Source organism: Salminus brasiliensis, chromosome 2, assembly GCF_030463535.1.
Source record: "Salminus brasiliensis chromosome 2, fSalBra1.hap2, whole genome shotgun sequence".
NCBI classification, from domain to species: Eukaryota; Metazoa; Chordata; class Actinopteri; order Characiformes; family Bryconidae; genus Salminus; species Salminus brasiliensis.
Genome location: NC_132879.1, coordinates 16,951,639 through 16,971,755, shown reverse-complemented (window position 1 = coordinate 16,971,755; position 20,117 = coordinate 16,951,639). Strand labels below are relative to the sequence as shown.

Below are 20,117 nucleotides of genomic sequence, written 5' to 3'. Positions count from 1 at the left end.
GTATTTAGTGATAAGAGCATTAGTGATGGACAAATTGTTTGATGACCACTACCCCAACTCATACTAAAAGTATTAGATGAAAAGTATTGGACCATTCTAGAAAACACAGTCTCGCCACTCCACAACTCAATACTTGGGGTTTATACCCCTCTAACTCACAACTAGCATTAGGCATGGTGCCAAGAGGTTCATGTTTATCTGATCATATCCTATTGGCAATACTGTCATCAATGGGTGCACCTTTAAGTAGCTGGACGCGTTCATTAGATGGGGTGTCCACAAACTTTCAGATTTTGAGGCACATTTTGGATCTTTAAGCTGTTGTAAAACCCGTCCTCTCTTCGGCTTCAGCCTTTTAACAGATCCTTTGACATATGCATCCTGGTGGTGTTGCTGGTATTTTGAAGGAATCCATTCTTTCTCTCTATCTAAAACTATTGTTTCCTTGTTTCCTTATGTTTCCTTTTTTATGATTCTTTCATAAAGAACTCTGCAATGCTGCACAGCTGAATGTTGCACCACCCTTTTACCTCAGCTAAATGTTTATACAAACAGTCATGTTAAAATGTTGATTTGCCTTTCTTACCAGCATTTGAGCAGTTCTCTTCAAGAGGTTTCTTGGTCTTCCAAAGCTCATTTTCACCTCAACAGTTCCAATCTAAGAAAGCTTGGCCAACTTACTAATAGCCTTCCTCTGCTTTGTGGGCATTTATTAACATTTTTGGTCTTTGGACAATGTTTGATGAATGTTAGTACAATGTTTGAAGTCAGAGAGTCTTTAAAGCTTGAAAATGAGTCTGAATTAAAAATGATAAATGATAGTGTCATTTGGCCAAGGGTGCCTAAACGTATACATCAGACTGTATAATACCTAAATATAATTAAATATGCTGCTTAATGGCTGAAATGCCTTTAGTTATCTATAAAGTAATGCCTTACATAATGCAAATGTAAGCATTGGTGTAAAAAGGAATCCTAACAACCATCAGCATGTTCTAGTTGGCACATGAGTATGAACATACAGTACTGAGGTGCATAAGGTCAGATAAATGATGCCTGCTGAAGGAGCATGCATATCCTACTTTATGTTCTTTTGAGCATTTGTAAGGTGATAGTGGACGCAGTGTTCCTCTGGCCACACCTTGAGCTACCCAGCACAGGTGTGTCCCTGCCTCTGACAAAACCTGGTATGTAATGTGGTTGTGACTGGTTCATAAGTTCCTTGCCAGAAAAGGCATTCAATTCCTGGTTGAACCCTGGTGTTAAAAACATCACGACTGGAGACCATGCGCAACTTTTGGAATGAGGTAAGTAGCTCAAGCTGCTTCTAAAAGCACTTTGTCTCAACATTTTATACAGTTTGAGTAGAACAGAAGAAAGGCTGAAGAATGATCAGGTGCTCCTTGGTTGTCTCTAACAGTTGATAATGTTCCTGATGGTGCTGAACGCTTTGGCATGGACATCAGCAAATAAAGGAGTGAAGATGCGGAAGCGCAAACTGGAAAACCATCAGGAACCTCATACGCAGAGGAATGGTTCTTCCTTAAGGATGCCTCTAGACCCAATCCTGACCAGTGAGGCTACAGCAGGGTCAGGAGACATGGACTTTGATAAAACCATAGAGGACATGGTGTCCCAGGTGAAGAGCAACCCGGCTCTTTCCAAAAGTAAATGTGTGGTGGACCGGCAGCTTTGGATGTCTAACAGTCGGAGCCTCTCCCCGTGGTCCTACAGGTGAGCTAATCGTCTTCAGCTTTGTCTACTGGCACTTGTTCGACTCTAGTGCTGTGCATAAACAGGAAGACCTGATGGTGACTATATTCAGTTTGTTTTATATTATCTTGCACTATTTTCTAAAATCGATAATTTTTCAGTTATCAGACATACACTATATGGACAAAAGTATTGGGACACCAGTTTATTTTGTTATTCAGCTCATTCCGTAACTGTCTAGTGAAGGATCTCTACTACATTTTGAGGTCAGAATCTAGGAGGATCACCACCCCACCTCATCCCTATCTCCCAAACTTGTCCCAAAATTATTGGATGGAGCGCCATTATTTCAGAGAACATGGTTTCACTGCTCCATAGCTTAAAGCTGGGGGGTTTATACCCATCTAGCCCTCTACAGGGACTAGACAAGTTTGTGTGTGTGTGTGTGTGTGTGCAACTTAAAGCAGCTGAATGCATTCATTAGAATGTGACCACAAATATTTGGACATATAGTGTATATGTATATTGGGAAAATGGAGAACACTGAAAGCCATATCCATTTGTCCTTTAAAGTTAAACCATATCTGTGCATATGAAGCCGTATAAACGTATGAACAGCCAACTTTAAACATGGGCATCTTGTCCCAATAATGGATTTTGGCGCTAACTCTAACAGTAAATCTAACAGTAAGATGTATGATTTGTACAATACTATTTGATCTTCTGTTTTAATACACTGTAATCTATGTCAGACAAATGACAGTAAAATAGAAATATCTGAAATCTGAAATAAGTGCACATGCCTTAACAAATCAGGTGTGAATGTATCATTATTCCAGGCATATGTACTGCACTTATTTAAGCCCCTGATGATTATCTTCCCTTATTAACATGTATCACGATTATCCAGCACAATCTGTAGTTTTTACAACGACCTATCTACTGGAGGCTTTCCTTTTATTTGTGCAACAATTTTAACAAGCAAAGATCAAAAATGAATAATTAAGTTTTCAAATCATTCTTTGAGTGGCTGTGGCTCCTTGTAGAAACATTGCTTTTACAGGAACCGTTAAAAAAGACTCTTTATGAGAGCAGGTTTCTGGAGGAATCAGAAGTGATCAGTGTTCATACACTCTATGTACTGCAAAGGGTTGCTTGAATGTTACCATTGAGGAACCATTTTTGATTCCATAATGAACCACTTTTGGAGTGTATAGAACCATTAAATAGGTAAAGAACCGTCACATCGGTTTCACTTCTATGGCATCTCTCAAAAGAGTACTGCCATTGAGTGAATATGGTAAGATTTTTTTTTTTGCCATAATTTCATCACGATGAAAGATAAAGTGACATCTACTTATATCTGTACTTAACATACTTTAAAAAAAAAAAAAACATATATATATATATATATATATATATATATATTTTTTTTTTTTTCTAAACTAAAAAGTGTGTTTTTGTAAATAAAGTAAATAGAATAAACTAATTCATCACTGGAAATACATGTATTAAAAGTAATGATGGATTTCAGATTCTCTACTGCAGTTTGGTCCTTCAGGTTTGTCTGCAGATGTTCTGCTGTAATTGGAGGCCATATGGAAAACGCATCCTCCCCCAAACATAAACAGCCAATATATTTTATATTTAACTTTTGGCAAAATAGAAAATACAATCAATCAATCAATCAATCAATCAATCATCACCAGTGTTGAAACATCTCTCCCTCTGAAGCTGACAGAGGAGAATCAGACAGCTCGGCTCATTTAGCCGGGGGAAGTGCTGCAGACTGCCTGCTCTGTAGGTAAATGGGCTATGCTGTGTGTATGTAGTGCCCTACGATGGCCTTGCGCCCAGTGCTCCCGGGTAGGACCCACCGTGGCCCTGACCCGGACAAGAGGATAAGATGTCAAAAAAAAGGGGTGGGGGTACTACTCATGTATACCAATAATGTGTTACTCATCTATACCACAGCTCAAGCCTCCACCATGTTACAGGATAAAAAAAGTGCGTTTGGTAACAGCTGCTGTTCTTTGTGCAGAATCAACCACGACGAGAAACGCAGGCCAGTGGACATCCCGGAGGCTAAATGCTCATGTTCAGGCTGCATCAACCCCTTCACCATGCAGGAGGACCTGTCCATGAGCAGTGCGCTAATCTACACGCAGCTCCCGGTCCGCAGGCTGCTGTGTGACCCGCCGTCCGGCCGCAAGGGGCGCCGTAAGAAATGTGTGCGGCGTTACAGGACCGTGGTGGAGAGCATCGCTGTGGGCTGCACGTGTATAGTGGGCTGAACCACGACGAACTTTCAGCAACCTGTCATAAATGTATATTAATGTGTGTATGGTTTGTACTGGTACTGCTCGTGTTCGCATTGTTGAAATAAACCTTGACCTTTTAAAAAAGCCACAGTTTTGAACATGATGATTATTGGAGTAGCCAAACCTCACACGCCGCTTCTACGCCCCCAGTTGGTGTTACACCGAAATCTGTGACCGCCGAATTCTGTGACCGCAGAGGGCGCTGTTCCGGGATACTGGTGCTTCCCTCTGTATAATAGTTTAATACACCAGTGTACAAAAACCTTGTCCTGCAAAAACCTTGTATCTCCATTTTTTTTTTACATTTGGACATAATTTGACTCCTATTACATTGACGTTCACTGGAAGTTACGTTTTTCCCCTCCTCCTGTAAAGTCACCAGTTTGGACATATGAGGTCTATGCATGACAGTGACATGTTGCATGCTAGCAATCATATTGACAGAAGGAAAGCAAATGTTATCATGATTTTTAAGCAGATAACAAACATCCATTCATTCATTATTATTAATCAGTCACCAGCTATACAGGGTACAAATGTTTTTGTGCCTTTTTCTTAGTTTTCTCTGCTTTTCTCTGGTTGCTCGTGTAGCTGGAAGCTCCTGCTGGGTGTTTAAAACACTTAAAAACACATAAATGAACTTTTTAAATTGTCTATATAGAAAATGAATGGGGTTTTCTAGAACTATAATATTTTAAAATGAGTAAAAACTCATTGCGCTGTAATACAGTGTATATACCAATCGCCTCTAGTTGCTCTCTGAGCTCAGGAGCACAGGTTCATTACACTGCTCTGTTCTAAGTGTTTCCTGCTCCGAGACTCTCATTTTAACCCAGGACAAACGTGTTAAATAGCTGATTACTTGGATCAGGTGTGTTTTAAACACAACGTGCAGGGCAGGGGTCTAGAGTTAGGACGCTGTTCTGTATAATCGCCGTTCATGGCAATGGCCACTAGAGGGCAGTGCAGTCTGCATGCAGACGCCTCACCCATTCAGGCAGAGGCCTGGTTTCTTCACTTTATTCATCACATACATACACAGCACTTACTGTCAAATCACAGGACAATGTGTCAAATACTTTGGCCAGTGGTTTAAAATAAATGAAATCAAAAATGGATAGGACTATACTATAGGATTAGCTTAAATAGCAAATTGTCTATGTCCTGCAAAAACCTTGTATCTCCATTTTTGCTATTCTTTTTACATTTGGACATAATTTGAGTCCTATTACATTGACATCCACTAAAAGTTAAATATTTTTCTCCTGTAGAGTCACAATTTTGGACATATGAGGTCTATGCATGACAGTGACAAAATGTTGCATGCCAGCAATCATATTGACAGAAGGGAAACAGAGATGCCTGTCTCTTTCTAAAAGACAGCAAAAGTTATCATGATTTTTTTAAGCAGATAACAAACATCCATTCATTCATTATTATTAATCAGTTACCAAGTCTTCATCTGTAGGCTGTAGTAAAAAAAATGTAAAACTGTACAAAAAGGAAATTACAATCACTGTAGTAGAAAAAAGAGGTAGAATATGCATCAACATGCAGTCAAGTACTCAACTGAATTTGTCCATAGGACATTCGTAAATAAAGAGAGCTCTTTCTCTCTGTGTGAATCGAAGAATATGCTACCACAAATAAATACTGTTAATTGAGATGTATTTCATGCATACTCATATTCTATTGGACATCATCCTTGTGTTCAGTTTTTTAAAAAATGACTTTGTTTTGCTCAACTTCTTTTTGGCCTTCTTGTCTTTGTTCCTCCTTTGATAAATTTTGTTCCAGCAGTCTGCTTCGTCATCCCCGGCCCAAGGCTTCCAGGCCCCACCATGGAGGCTGGGATCTGCTCTGGGGTCCTCAGGTGGGTAGCGCACTGGCACAGCCGTACGGTTATAAAAGGCCAGCCTGGCCAGCAGCTGCTTCACCACATCCGGCCTCTGCTCAGCCAGGTCGTAGCGCTCATATGGATCTCCACTCACATTAAAGAGCCACACTGACTTGCGTGGTTCTGCATGGCGCTCCAGTTCCCACCAGCCCCCTGGGAAATTTCCCAACATCTGTGGTGGGGTCCAGTCCCCATACCCTGGCTCTCCAGTCAGCAGTTTCCAGTCCCCCATCCGCACTGCCGCTTGCACGGCTGTGTTCCAGATGCCAAAACCAGCCCGGAGGGAGCCATGCCGTGCCTGGACGTAAAGTGGGTCGATATTGTGCAAGATCTCAAGACGTGGAGACTCCTTGCCCTCACTGATAGTATCCCACATGTTGTACCCGTCCAGTCCCTGTGTCCAAGACACATTGCCCCCTGCCAGGCTCATCAGCGTTGGGTACCAGTCGGTGATGTGGATCAGAGCCTTGCTGACCTTCCTCCGTTGCCTGAGAAGTGGACTGTGGACAAATCCAACTCCACGGACACCTCCTTCCCAATACGTCCCCTTCCTGCCTCTGAGGGGCCAGTTGCTCCCTCCAAATTGTGGCTGGCCCCCGTTATCTGTGGAGAAGACAATCACGCTGTTGCGATAATAGCCATACTTCCTCAGTGCATAAGTCACATTCCGCACCGCCTCGTCTACAGCCGATACCATTCCAGCATACTTGCGGCGCATGACATTCCCCATGCTGCGGTAGGGGTAGATGTACTCCTTGGGACACTGCAAGGGTGTGTGCACAGCCTGAAAGGACAGGAAAATAAAGAGAGGCCTCTCTGATGGGTCATGTGAGGCAAGGATCTTCCGTACTCTACGAGTGTACAGGTGGGTGGAATATTTGCCCCCATGTCCCCATGCCACCGACTCCCCCTCGTGGAGGTCATACCCGCACATTCCTGGGCCGTCACAGGAGTCGTAAGTGTAGTAGTCAACTCCCCCTGTCAGAGAGCCAAAATAAGTGTGAAAGCCTCTCCGTGTGGGCAGGCAGTCTCTCTTGTAGAAGCCTAGGTGCCACTTCCCTACCATGTGGGTGGAGTAGCCAGCTTCCTGGAGGCGCTGTGGCAGGGTGACCATGTCAAAGGGCAGGCAGTTAGGCTGACGTGACCGGATGATTGAATGCTGGAGACCAGTGTGAATCTGATACCTGAGGGAAGGAAGGGTAGTTCATAATGAATTAATTAACATAATGTAGATGAGAGTCATCAAGACATCAAGATGATGGTGGTCAGATGTGAGATCGCATGGCAGGATGATTGCTGCTTTGGCACTCTAATCTTTACTACACTCTAGCTGCTCATGATATTTTATTTATTTTTACAAATAGTTTTACATAATAACACCCACGACAGGAACAACCTTTCCTTGAGATACATATGCTGTAAAACTCGATTTGACAAATGAATCAGTTCAGTTTGGCAGGCCGAGAGCCTTTGATGTGCACCGAGGATGACCTGTTTAGTTGTGCTTCCTTCGTCAATAATAATTGTGCTAACTATACTTGCATGAAGTACACACTATCCTGCTAGACACGCTAGGAACGCTTGTTGGGAGCATTTGCCATGGCCAGAGCTAACCTGACTGATTACTATAGGGTTGGTAAATGTAAACGTGTAAACGTGAAGCGTCTGTGCATACACAAATAAAATACGGCATCCCACAAGGCTCCGTTTTAGGACCTCTACTATTTGTGTTGTACACACTACCACTGGCAACTGCCTTCACTGCTACACAGATGACACACAATTGTGTATATTGGCCAAACCAGATGAGACACTTAAGCATAATAAGAGTAAAGGTTGGGTAAAAGACAAAAGACTGGATGTCAAATAACGTCTCCCTGCTACACTCTGGCAAAACAGAGGGCCTTCTACTTGCCATAAAAGCCGCCAGAAACAAGACTATCTGATTAATCTTAATAGCTTCTTAGTTGAAAAAGCTTGATTCTGATCTCTCAGTGATGCATGTATACACAATATTATTATACTAGCTTTTTTCTTTTTTGGAAAAGTCTAATAAAAATAGTTTTGGACTCAATATTTAGGTCTTGGCTGAAAACCTCAGTTTCCTTGTTGGATAAAAGGTGCAGATCTAAGGGTTTATGGACATGAAGACTTTGGTCAACTGAAATGTAAGTGCTGTTTGCTTGCCCTTCCCACGTGTTTATTTGGTTTTTAATGCTGATAAGATCAGCGTTGACTGGGTGTTGCCTTACTGTTGCCTTCCCACCAGAATGCCATTACCCTCCAGCTAAGCCAGAAAAACACACTGCACAGATTAATGCACAGACCTAATAAAGCCATGAGGACTAAGCAACTAAGTATATTGCCCTCTTATATTTGTACCATTTCACAGCAAAAAGCAGCTGTTTTCTAACCCCCACTCCTAAAGAAGTACCCTCCAGGGTGCCTTGCTACCTTTTGTTCTGAGTGTAGAAGCTTGTTAATTAGTAAGTAAATGTGTCACACTAGGTGTGCTAAATGAGGGAAAGCACAAACAGTGTGCAGGGTGTGACTGGGGATCCCAGCTCAACAGAACAGAACTCATTCATCCGGCAGGCATCAGTCTAATCCGTCTAAGCTTGAAAGGGAAAATGTGAGCACCAGCAAAGCTCCTCAGATACAGAACCAAAGAACCATATTCTCCTAAAATAAAGGTGCTTTACATGGTTCTTTGACTGATGCCTCAGAAGAACCACTTCTAGTTTTATGAAGAACCATGTTTGCAATAGAGATGTGAGTGTGACGTATATTTATATGGTCTAAAGTTGATACAAATGACCTTCAGGTGATGTAAAAGTTCCTTACTTACTCAAACTTCTTGCATTAGGAATGTATTTTATTTTGTAATAGAGTAATAGAGGTAAGCTGTTCTGATTAGACCCAGAAAACACCCAAAGTCTGACTAAATGCTACCATGTACCAGCTAAAACGATGCTGACGTTTCATTAGATCCTTACCTGCCCGTGAGCAGCTGGCTGCGGGACGGGGTGCAGATGGGCTGCACGTAGTAGTTCTCCAGCTTCACCCCCTCGGCGGCCAGTTTGTCCAGCGTGGGAGTGCGGATCGCTGGGTTGTGGTAGCCGATGTCGTTGAAGCCCAGGTCGTCCGTCAGGATAAAGATGATGTGAGGGGCTCGGTGGCCGGGCATGGCAGCCACGGGCTCATTCTCGACCTGGTTGGGGCTCGTCCAGTCCCAGGACAGGTAGCCTACACTGAGCAGGCTCATCACGGACAGACTCGTGATCGGCGACAGTGCCATGTTGCTTTTCCACTTCACAGCCTAGACAGCACTTTTGAGTAAGAGCAGGTAGGAGGGATGCGCTGCTCCCATGTCGAAGGTCTGCAGTGAATGAGTGTCCAGGCAAAGAGCCACATCCTCCTAGCCCCCCCCCCCCCTCCTCCCCCTCCTCCCCCTCCTCCTCATCCTGCACGCTCCGTTTGCTTTCGAGGATTATCACAGGTTTCCTTAAAAGCTCTGGGCATAACCCCGCCCGGCAAGACTTCCAAGAACGAGGCATAATTTGGGGGGTCACGTGCATACTCCATCCAAATTTCACAAACATTGTAGAAAGACAAGCGTAGAACTCCATAATATGACCTATATGAACTCTATGAACTTCTGCAATGTATGTAACCTTTGTGCCAGACTGCCTGTGCCATGTATTTCAGGCTGCACGGTCACTCCCTCGCTTTATCGCCTCTGTTCATCATGAGCAAATTACTCTCCAGCTTCCAGCATTCACTCTAAACATGGCTAACATATAAAACATGCAGTCTCTCTATGGGGTCTCTGCAATGGCTTCAAATGGAAAACAGCCCTCAGCCCTCGCCGATGCCTCGCCCATCACAAAATGCTCTTCATGACTCTGCAAACACAAACAGGAGGCCCGTCCTAAAAGCTCACGTTTTTGGGCCTTTGGGGGCATTTTGTGGGAGCTGGGGTCCTCACCGGGCTTCAACGGGGTCCGTGTTCTGGTGCACAAGGGTTCTCTTTATTGGGCTGTGACTGTTCGTATTGTGAGTAGGAACCGAATGGCCAAGAGCAGGTACTAAGTCGTACAGCGTCGTCCCACAGAGCCCACACAGGAATAGCAGATACCATCTCTGCTGGAGAGGAACATAAAGGAGCACTGTAATGTGTGGCTTCCACAGCGCAGCCTCAGCAGCCTGTAGGATCATTTGATAAAGGCTTAATGTGAAACTCTGAAATCTGAACAGGAATTAAAACATGTAGTAGAAACATGGGAATGGACTTTAATGATGTAGTGGTTAGAATAAAAAGTAGAAAGTCTGGAGTCAAGGCATGCCAAGGCTGTATGAACTGAATGCAACTCAAGAATAAACAAACAAACCAAAACAACAACAATAAAATATAGTTCAATTATGTTCCTTAACTAATATTAAGTTAAACTTAATGCTAAGGACAGCACCCCACACTGTAGAAAGAGAAAACCTGTGAACTTAAATAAATCCTGCTTGTTATCACATGACGCACATAAGACCTTGAACAGATGAAGCACTTCCCAGACCAATGTGCTCATGTGGAGCCTACAGGGGTGGAGTTCCAGGTTGAACCCCAGGTTGAACCCTGATCTCAGATTGATCTCATCTAGGCCTTATGTGCAGAGTACAGCCCAAATAGGCCTTATGTTTAACCCCTCCTGGTCGCATCTCTAACCCTGGTGGACATGCAAATGTTGGGCCTATTTGGATCCCATGGACATAGCCTTCTGGCTGCCATACAGGTCCCACACGGGGTGTGTTATCTGGGCTTTTACAGTGCAGTTTGGTAAACTGGCAGTTTATTCGATTAACCATGTTTGCTATCTGAAGTATTAGGTTCATCTTAGTCGTGTTGTGGTAAATTATCTATCTTAATATATAAAAAACATCCAGTCAAGATGAATGAATAAAAAAATTACAAAAATGATTAAAAGATACAGAAAAAATGCCTTATAAATGACTGAATTACAGGCGCATAAGTACAGAAAAATGTAGGTCCACACCTTCACTTAAACAGAGGAAGAGAGAAGAGAAAGCAAGGTGGGGATGAGAGTGTCCTTGGGTATCTCCCCTCCCCTAAACTAACTCAGACTTGCTCAAAGCAATTATACCTCTACACAGATTAAATGGCTCATTTGCTACATTAACATCAAGTATCCCCATACTTCAGACTACGATTTGTGTTTAAAGCATGTCCACACTTGTGACTGATGACTAAATAAAAAACACTGGCTGGCGTATATAAACAAGACTTTGTTAACAGTGTCCAATTAACATCTTGTTGTTCAACTCCAATCAACCATGAAAGGCTCCACTCTGGCTGCTCCAACAGCTTGAAGATAAGCACAAACAAGTTCTTATCTCTCTATGCCACCGTGTCCTTCTTCGGGAACACTCCATCTCTATCCTCAGTGAATCACTAGAAGATTGTTGTTGCTTGTTGTCTCATAGTTTATACACCTGCGGCCTGAGCCTACATTTTCAGTTCTTCCCAACAGCCTCCAGAAGAACGTCTCAGTCCCCTGAAAAACATAAAACCCAACACCCACAAACACCAACAATCTCTAAGGCTAGAACAAATAGATATGTGATGTTCAAGCCCCAATTTGACCAAGCCAAAGGCGACTGTGGTGAGGAAACTCCAAATATGTTAAATAATGAAACACTTTGAGACCAGAGGCTCAAAAATAGGGAAAAAGGAAAACAGAGAACTGGCTTAGCAATTGGATGTTAACATGCCTGTGTGCCTGTAAATTATTAAGTATTTAAAATAGAAAGATGATTCAAAAGAATTGCAACTTATGAAACAAACAACAGTTAAGTTTTGGGGTACTTAACGTATGCCTCTTTGGTTTTGCTGAAACAGATGTGCCAATGCACCCCCCACACACAGCCTGTCTAGTCCCTATAGACAAGCACTGACATTAGAATAAGACTCCCAGTTGTAAATAAACACGTACCTTTTGCACCATATCTAATGCCAACTGTGGGCTAATGGGGTATAACACCCCCCAGCATTGAGTAGTGCAGCAGTGAAACTGTGTTGGTGCTCCACCCAATCCTTTTGGGGGGAGTTAGGGAGTTGGGGATGAGGTGGGGTGATGCTCATCCAACATCCTGACCTCACTAATGCTCTTGTCACTGAATGCAATCAAATATGCACAGCAATGCTTTTATAATCTAGTAGAAAGCCTTCCCAGGACCATAGATAGTTACTCCAGCAAAATCAGGATTAACAGGATAAACCTTTTTTTAAATACCATTGATTTTCATGTAACAGTGAATAAGCAGGTGTCCCAATACTTTTGTCCATGTAGCGTATGTATTGTTTAGCAGCCACCAGGGTTGCATTAAGTGAGGAAGCCATCAGCATCAGCAGAGCACACATAAGCCACTGATCCACTGATCATCGGCCTATTCAGTGTGTGTCTGGGAGAGACTTATGCAGCTGTGTAAGAGTGTTAGGTGGACTCTTAACTATCTGCCACTATTAATATTACCACTATTAACTATCATTACTCTGACCATCACTGCCATGACTATATTAAGCTCTACTACACCATGATTATTGTATTATGATTATGAATATGTTGCACACCTGAGCAGTTTAGATGGTTTGGTAACTTTTATCAATAATTTATAAATAGTTCTGACCAGAGGAGGATGGGTCCCCCTTGTGAGTCTTGGTTCCTCACAAAGTTTCTTCCTTCAGCTCTGAGGGAGTTTTACCTTGCCACCTTGACGTTGGCTTGCTCACTGGGGGTCTTGGACCCTTCATGTCTTCTTATGTTATTTCTTTTTTTTCTGTCTTTTACTAATTAGTAATTATGTAATTATGCTATACAAATAAATTTGACTTGACTTGAATGAACTTGACTTGTAAGTGAATGAGCACACGCTGACTGTATCTGCATGACTGATTTACTGAATTTAATGTTTTAATATATTTCTGTGACAAACAGCACAAACAAAAAGTAAGCAGCATCATTTCAGGTAACTTAAGGTTGACTTAAGGTGGCCTTGAAAACATTTCACACCATTAGGTAAACATTACATTACATCCCAGAGTCAAGAACAACAAATCCACCTTAAGATGAATAACATCCAGAGAGTTTGAGCTCACACATCAAAAAATCCAACATCTCTTTAGTCTTCAACTAAAAATGTAGCATTTTAAACTGAATGATGTTAAATATTTATTTTGTGGCATTTGAAGGAATTTGAAGACCCTTTAGAGAAACTGGTCTCATAGTCATCTATTAATGGATGTTTTGAATTCTTCAGTCACATTCTTTTGGTTGCAGTCACTTGGCTCATAACAACCACTGTTTCAACAGTGTGACCAATGAGTGAAAGAAAAAGAAAGCCAAAGAAACAAAAATATTATGTAAACATATCTGGCCTAGAAATAAACCCTGTACTTTTGGATGTAGCATATTTAACATACCCTGACTCTTTCATCTGAAGTTGGAGTTGAACGAGTCCAGTCAGGAATTTTAGCTTTAAACTGCAGCTGGCCAGTATTTATTACTGCAACAGTAAAGGTGCTTCACTGTCCAATCTATGTTTTACATTTAATATTTATTTCAAGAATAAAATAATTATAATTCCACAATGACTTTACTAATAGTGATAAACATATACAGTGCTTTGTAAATGTATTGAACCTACACAAGTCATCAGAAATGTCTACATTACAAATTACACTTTATTTTAAAAGACTGTGCCGCAAATTAATTACTTTAAAATGCGATATAGTTTTTATTTAAGAAAATGTTTTTTGACACAATAACTGAAACTTAAAAAGTCAGTTTGCATAAGTAGTCAAACCCTGTGCTGAGGAAGCTCTGAGTTTACACTGAGGAAAAATATTGCCCTAAGCTGTGTATCAGAGTGAGAAGTGGAAGCCACAAAGAGTCACAACAATCACAACAATCACTATGAAGGAGCAACAGAGTTAAGTACCTGAGACTGGAGTGAAGGTGCAGCATAGTAAGATCTTGGAGTCCAACTGGCTGCTATGGGAAGGTATATCTACCAAGAAGCCAAAACTGAAGAAAAACACATCAAATCACATCTGGAGTTTATCTGAACGCATCAGAGTGACCCAGCTAAAATGAATGTTTTGTGAAAACATGCAGAACTGTCACGTTTTGACCAATATTTTAAATGTGTGAGGCAAACATGCTGACCCTGGCCCTTCTTTAACAACCACCATCCCAACAGTGAAGTGTGGAGGTGGCAGCATCATATTATGCTAATTCAAAATACAGATACTGCGGCGAATCCAGCTGGAAAACTATTGGAACACAGAGATGACACTACTGTACTTAAGTACTAAAATGCTGTATCTGTATCTACTGGAGTATTACTGTTTTCTCCTACTTCCACTTTTCCTTCACTACATATTTTTAATAGTTTAATACTTTGACTTACGTTACATTTTGATGTGCTGCATTGTTACTCGTTACAATTATAAAATTGGTACGAATCATTTCAAACCCACATTATCACCGCCAGAGCGGTGGATGGCACAGTCACTGGGTTTGATGAAGCCGCCTCAACATTGAGCAGAACAAGCGATCAAGCTGTGAATGCGCATGCTGTAGTTCTTCCTCTCACTCTGCTGCTACAGTGAGGACACTAACGCTAGAACTCTGTTAGTTTATTCAGAGATGGAAGAACCACCAGAAGAAACACCATATTCACCACTTTCAGCTTCCAGTGATCGTGGCACTAATCACTTCAAAAGAACCACAATCAGGCCAAAGCAACACAGCTGTGGTTGAACACAAAGGTTAATGTTCTACCCCAGCCGAGTCGCAATCACTGTAATTTGTTATCAAAACTAAGAGTTTGCATACATACTGGCAAGGCACTTTAATTTGGATGAATTTATTTGTATGAACATTTCTATATGTTCTTAGAAAGTCTTGTATTATTTCTTAAACTTCACTCAGATGAGTGTTGCTTTACAGTAGCTAGTTATGGGTGTTGGAGTTTAGTCTAGTTTAAGTCACTTTAATATTACTTTAATAAATTCAGTATATTGCAGAGACTTGCAGACCGAGAGAAGTGATGGTGCAACGCCCAGCATCACAGTTCTATATTTGTGCATTACGTCCATTATGTGGGCACTGTCCCACTTTCTTTCTCAAATATACAGTTAATAATACAGACATTACACAGAATGCTTCAGATGATTGCATTGGTAATATTTTTGTGATTACTTTTACTTTGCCATTATTAACACAGAAAACTAATTTCATTGTTGGGTATTTTTCATAGCTTTGCCCAACACATGCTCTTTTGTACCTCCAATCCCTCTGTACTGAGCTACTGAAGCCTTTTCTTTACAGTTGGAGAAAAAGTGAACCCATGAAAGGAAATAATTACAGAAGGACCCAGTAGAGCTGAATGCAGAGTACGGAGCAGATGTTGGACTTGGCAAACCTAGAACAACGTTATTGAATAGCATTGGCTCCTTCTGCTAACACCAGTCTCACTCTAATCAAGGCCAGCACTTCCCGTAAACCACCACACCTTTCGCTCTCAAACCACTACAGTCATTTTATCTGAGATCGAATGAATGTGTTTATTTAGTTCATTTTGCTGGATGGATAACTTCTGATTCTGCATCATCTCTGAAAAGATATAAAGAGAACGACCTTTCCCTTACTAATTTCCTAACATATATGTCCCTCCCCCTCGCTTCGTAGCCTACGTACACACATGTGCTTATGTATGCACCCATTTGTAGCATGTGTATGCTTATGTGATACGCCTATGTGCCTGACGTTTCGGAATGTGGCACATCAATGACTGGCATGAAAGCATGTTCTGTTAGTTAATCACAGGAAAAGAGCAGCAGCTGTGACGGTAGCAGAGGAAAGGGAGCAGTTGAGCAAATGAGAGAGAACCAGAAGTGGTTAAGGAGAAGGTTTTTAGGTAGGAGAGAGAAATTGGGGCAATTCTTGTGGACAGCTTCCAGACTTGCATGTAATTTGATCAGGGGTGCTCAAATGTTTGTATTAGACCGTACATATGGCTTTTTTTTTTTTACATATTTATGAGAGGCTGTTCCATAAAATGCTCCAGGCCAGTGTTTAATTTATGGTTAAAAATGGCAAGCTTCTCCCCGGTAGCTGATTTGTGTGACTAACAGCGCTGAATCATGCTAGTAGTAGCTGCAGAACAGACAGCTTTAATCATTTGAATGATTTGACTTGTCTATGATCAAATGTGAACGTTTTTATTGAATTGGACATGTACTCAAATTGCAAAGTTTATGCTACTTTTGGGCATTGATGCCACATTAGACATAATACAGTCAAATTGCAAATTGGACTACTAAATCAAATGTTACACACTTGTGATCGGAAGTTTACATATACTTATCATGGACATAAATGTCAAGGCAATATTTATTATATGATGTCTTGGAAACATTCTTTTTGGGGGCGGAGTGTACAACATACATCTTTAATATAAAAAAAACAGGAATTTGATGCATAGGTTTAAAATATTTGCTGTTTTTTGAAATGAACACAATGTCAAAATTATACATACAGGGTCAAAATTATACACATGCACACTTCGATTATTAATTCAGTGGTGCCAAAAGTTTAAAAATGTCCTAATATAATACCAACACCAAGGTCTCTTACATTCCTGTTAGTGATCATGATTGACTACAGCTGGAAGTTTTTTTGTGTCCACATAAAAATGGTTTGTTTGAAATCTTTTGTTGGATTGGTACAACAGGAAAGTCTCAGTGCAGATCAGAGAAGAATGATCTTAGATTTACACAAGCCCAGAATGTCTCTATGAGCCATTTCTAAACAACTGTAGATTCCAAGTTTATCAGTTCAAACAGTTGTATGTATGTAAGTACAACTGTTTCTGAGGTGTTGTCACTTTGCCATGGTCTGGAAGAGGACCCAATCAGTCACCCTCAGCTAGAGGAAACTGATTTGGATGGTCAGGAACAACCCAAGAACCTTCACAGGCACAGGCCTGCCATTAACTGGAAGCTGCTGAAACACCAGTGTCAATGTTCACAGTCAAACAAGTACATGGTTAAACAAGCTGCCATCCAAGAAAAAACAAACGCACTCAAATAAAGGTTGCAATTGACCACATGTAAAAAGAAAAAACCTTGTAAAGAAACATGTTATGATCAGATGAGACAAAGATGTCAAGAGTCAAGATATTCATCCCCAAGAACACTGTACTAACTGTGAAGCTGTTTTTCTGTCAGTGGAAGTAGTACATTGCACAGAGTGGACTGAATAATGAAGAAGTAGCGTGACCTCAAACCATCAGTTAGACCGCCAGGACAGTGTAAAATCAGGTTAACATTAGCTTTTGCAATGGGCTTCTGTCCTGACCTCAACCCTATTGAAAATATGTTTACTGTCCTTTAAAGGTTGAGACTGTCCCAGGAAACCAGCAAATTTTGACTTTAGCAGCTCTGCCAAGAAGAATGGTCAACTATCAAAGCAGAATTCTGCCAGAAGCTTGTTATTGGGTACCAAAAGTGTCTGGTCAGGGTGAAACTTGCTAAGGTATATTTAACTGAATATTAGACTGCTGTGTGTATATGTTTGACCCTGTATGTAGAATTCTGACCCTGTATTGATTTTGAAAAAATCTTTAATAAATGAAAACTTGTGTCTTTTACGATTGTATGTTCATTCTACCCCAGAGAAAATACAGTTAAAGAAATCATTGAAAGCCCAATAGTGGCATGATATTCATGTCCATGATGCGTGTAGGTACACTTCTGACCACCCCTGTAAATGTTTACTTTGGTATAGGTATTGGACATATTTTAAGTGCTTCTCACTCCATCCGATTAATGAATTCAAATACTGGGATCTACAGCGGACAAAAGAGGGTGTAGTTATGAAGGAGATGGTCATTTATTCTGTAAACATATTAGTTATGGAGAGGCCACCTTACGGAGGAAAGTGGATATGGGAGGTGGCTTTATTTCATCTTCAGCAGCAGAACCTGAGGAATGCAAGGTAGTTTTTAGTCCACAAGGAAATAGAAACATTTGTGAGTGTAGTCTGAAGTAGCAGAGCCAGAACACACACGCACTGACAGATGTCTTCTAATTACATTACATGAATTAGTTTTACCAAAGGCTACCAAAGGTCTGATTCTGTTTTTTGCCATACTTCAAGTAAAGGAGTTATCCACATGATATACACCCATGAATACAAATCAACCCTAACATTAATGATCATATTGGTATCCCTCATTTCAGATCCCTTTGAAAAGCACATGTGAATCTATGTTTCCATCCACATTTATGTCTGCACTATATTAATGAAGCAGGACCGAACTCATTTTGCCTGTCTGAACATTTCTTGGTGTTAGGTTTGGAAAACAGCCTGTTTTTCTTTTTTCGCTTATGCTCATGAAAGGAGCTCTTTTACTGCTCTGACCCCCTGGTCACCCAACTCACCCCTCCTCAGGTGATCCATTTGAAACCCCCCACCCCACCCAAGCACAAATGCACCACTACGGCACAACTAACTGTACTAGTACTAATCATACACACATCCACTCTCCAACCACTCTGGACCAACACCAAGACATTAGGCTGCAGAATATGAAGGACCTAGCCTGTAAAAAGACCACCTACAGTTTAGTGATTTATCCTAAGATGAAACATGGGGCCTATGTCTTACATTTTCTTGTATTTTCTTTGTCTTGACATTCACTTATGAAATTTCTGTCTGTTTATGTAGCAGAAACGATCATCATTCATTTTTACAAGATATTTTTCCAACCTCGCCTTATCCCTTAGAATTATACAGGCTTTAAGACTGATATACAGTGTATCACAAAAGTGAGTATATCTTTTCATGGGACAACAAAATGACACTTTGACACAATGAAAAGTAGTCTGTGTGCAGCTTATATAACAGTGTAAATGTATTCTTCCCTCAATATAACTCAATATACAGCCATTAATGTCTAAACCACCGGCAACAAAAGTGAGTACACCCCTAAGAGACTACACCCCTAAATGTCCAAATTGAGCAGGTGTGCATAGGGAGCAGGTGTGCATAGGGAGCAGGGAGCAATTTTGTAGTACAGCTCTCACACTCTCTCATACTGTACATAGTGTTGTCCCATGAAGAGATATACTTAAATATCTGCAGAAATGTGAGGGGTGTACTCACTTTTGTGATATGCTGTATGTTAATTTGCTATATTTCAATTGTCCTATATTGTGTTTCATCTTAAAACAGTCTAAGCCGAAAGGGTAGATATATGTAAATGCTTTTACATCTAAATAATACATTTAAACAAGCTAGTTTCCATATACAATGTCCTCTAAACCAAAGATAATAAGAGGAATTTGAGATGATATGTTAGAATTTAAGCTTTTATTCCATGATTCCTTACATTTGAGTGTGTTAAATAACTTTCCAACATTTGGTGTGTAAAAGTATTGTATCAGATAGCCTAGTTTCAACCTAAATGACACTAAATCTTTTGCATATCCCTTGCTTGCAGTAACTGCATCAGGCCCGTGACCCACTAAAAAGAACTGTTGCACTCTTTTGTGATGCTTTTCTAGGCTTTTACTGCAGCTTCCTTCAGTTTTGTTTGTTTTGAGAGGTTTCTCACCTCAGTCTCTTCTTCAGGACCTGAAATGCACACTCAATTGGGTTAAGGGCTCGTGATTCACTTAGCTAGCCAAACACATTGCACGTATTTCCCCTAGCAGTCGAGGTTCATTATCTTGCTACATGATCTTGATTGCTCTTCCCAAGTTCTTACCAATTTGACTGGATGCATTTCCCTGTAAATTGGTCATTCTGCTTTTACCATCATGAGCTATAACATGAATAACGATTAGTGAGTCCATTTATGGAGCAGCCATGCAAGCCTGAGGCATGACACTACCTCCACCATGCTTGACTGATAAGCTTGTATGACTCAAATGTCTTTAGTGTAGAGTAAAAACAAATGAACTTGCCTTTTCATTCCAATATGTTCAGTGGAGATTGTAGGACTGGAGAATAAATGGTACATTTTGACACTTTAATTATGTTTATTCAGAACATTAAACCCTGTTATTGCAAAAAGTGAGGAGAATTAGTTTTTTTTCTTTTTGTGAT

General features: G+C 40.9%; 3 protein-coding genes across 4 annotated transcripts in view; 1 reads left to right on the top strand and 2 right to left on the bottom strand.

The window, feature by feature from the left end:
• Positions 1-20,117, bottom strand: part of rpl26 (ribosomal protein L26) — a 164,083-nt gene that overhangs the window by 6,252 nt on the left and 137,714 nt on the right. The window lies entirely within an intron of this gene.
• On the top strand, positions 1,287-4,007 carry LOC140549859 (interleukin-17B-like). Its single transcript, XM_072673607.1, has 3 exons — positions 1,287-1,307; positions 1,421-1,734; positions 3,755-4,007. Exons 1-3 carry the CDS (start codon positions 1,287-1,289, stop codon positions 4,005-4,007), a joined length of 588 nt encoding a protein of 195 aa, XP_072529708.1.
• arsia (arylsulfatase family, member Ia) lies at positions 5,717-9,286 on the bottom strand. Its single transcript, XM_072673606.1, has 2 exons — positions 8,928-9,286; positions 5,717-7,115 (listed from the first exon to the last, which is right to left on the bottom strand). Exons 1-2 carry the CDS (start codon positions 9,227-9,229, stop codon positions 5,717-5,719), a joined length of 1,701 nt encoding a protein of 566 aa, XP_072529707.1. The 5' UTR covers positions 9,230-9,286.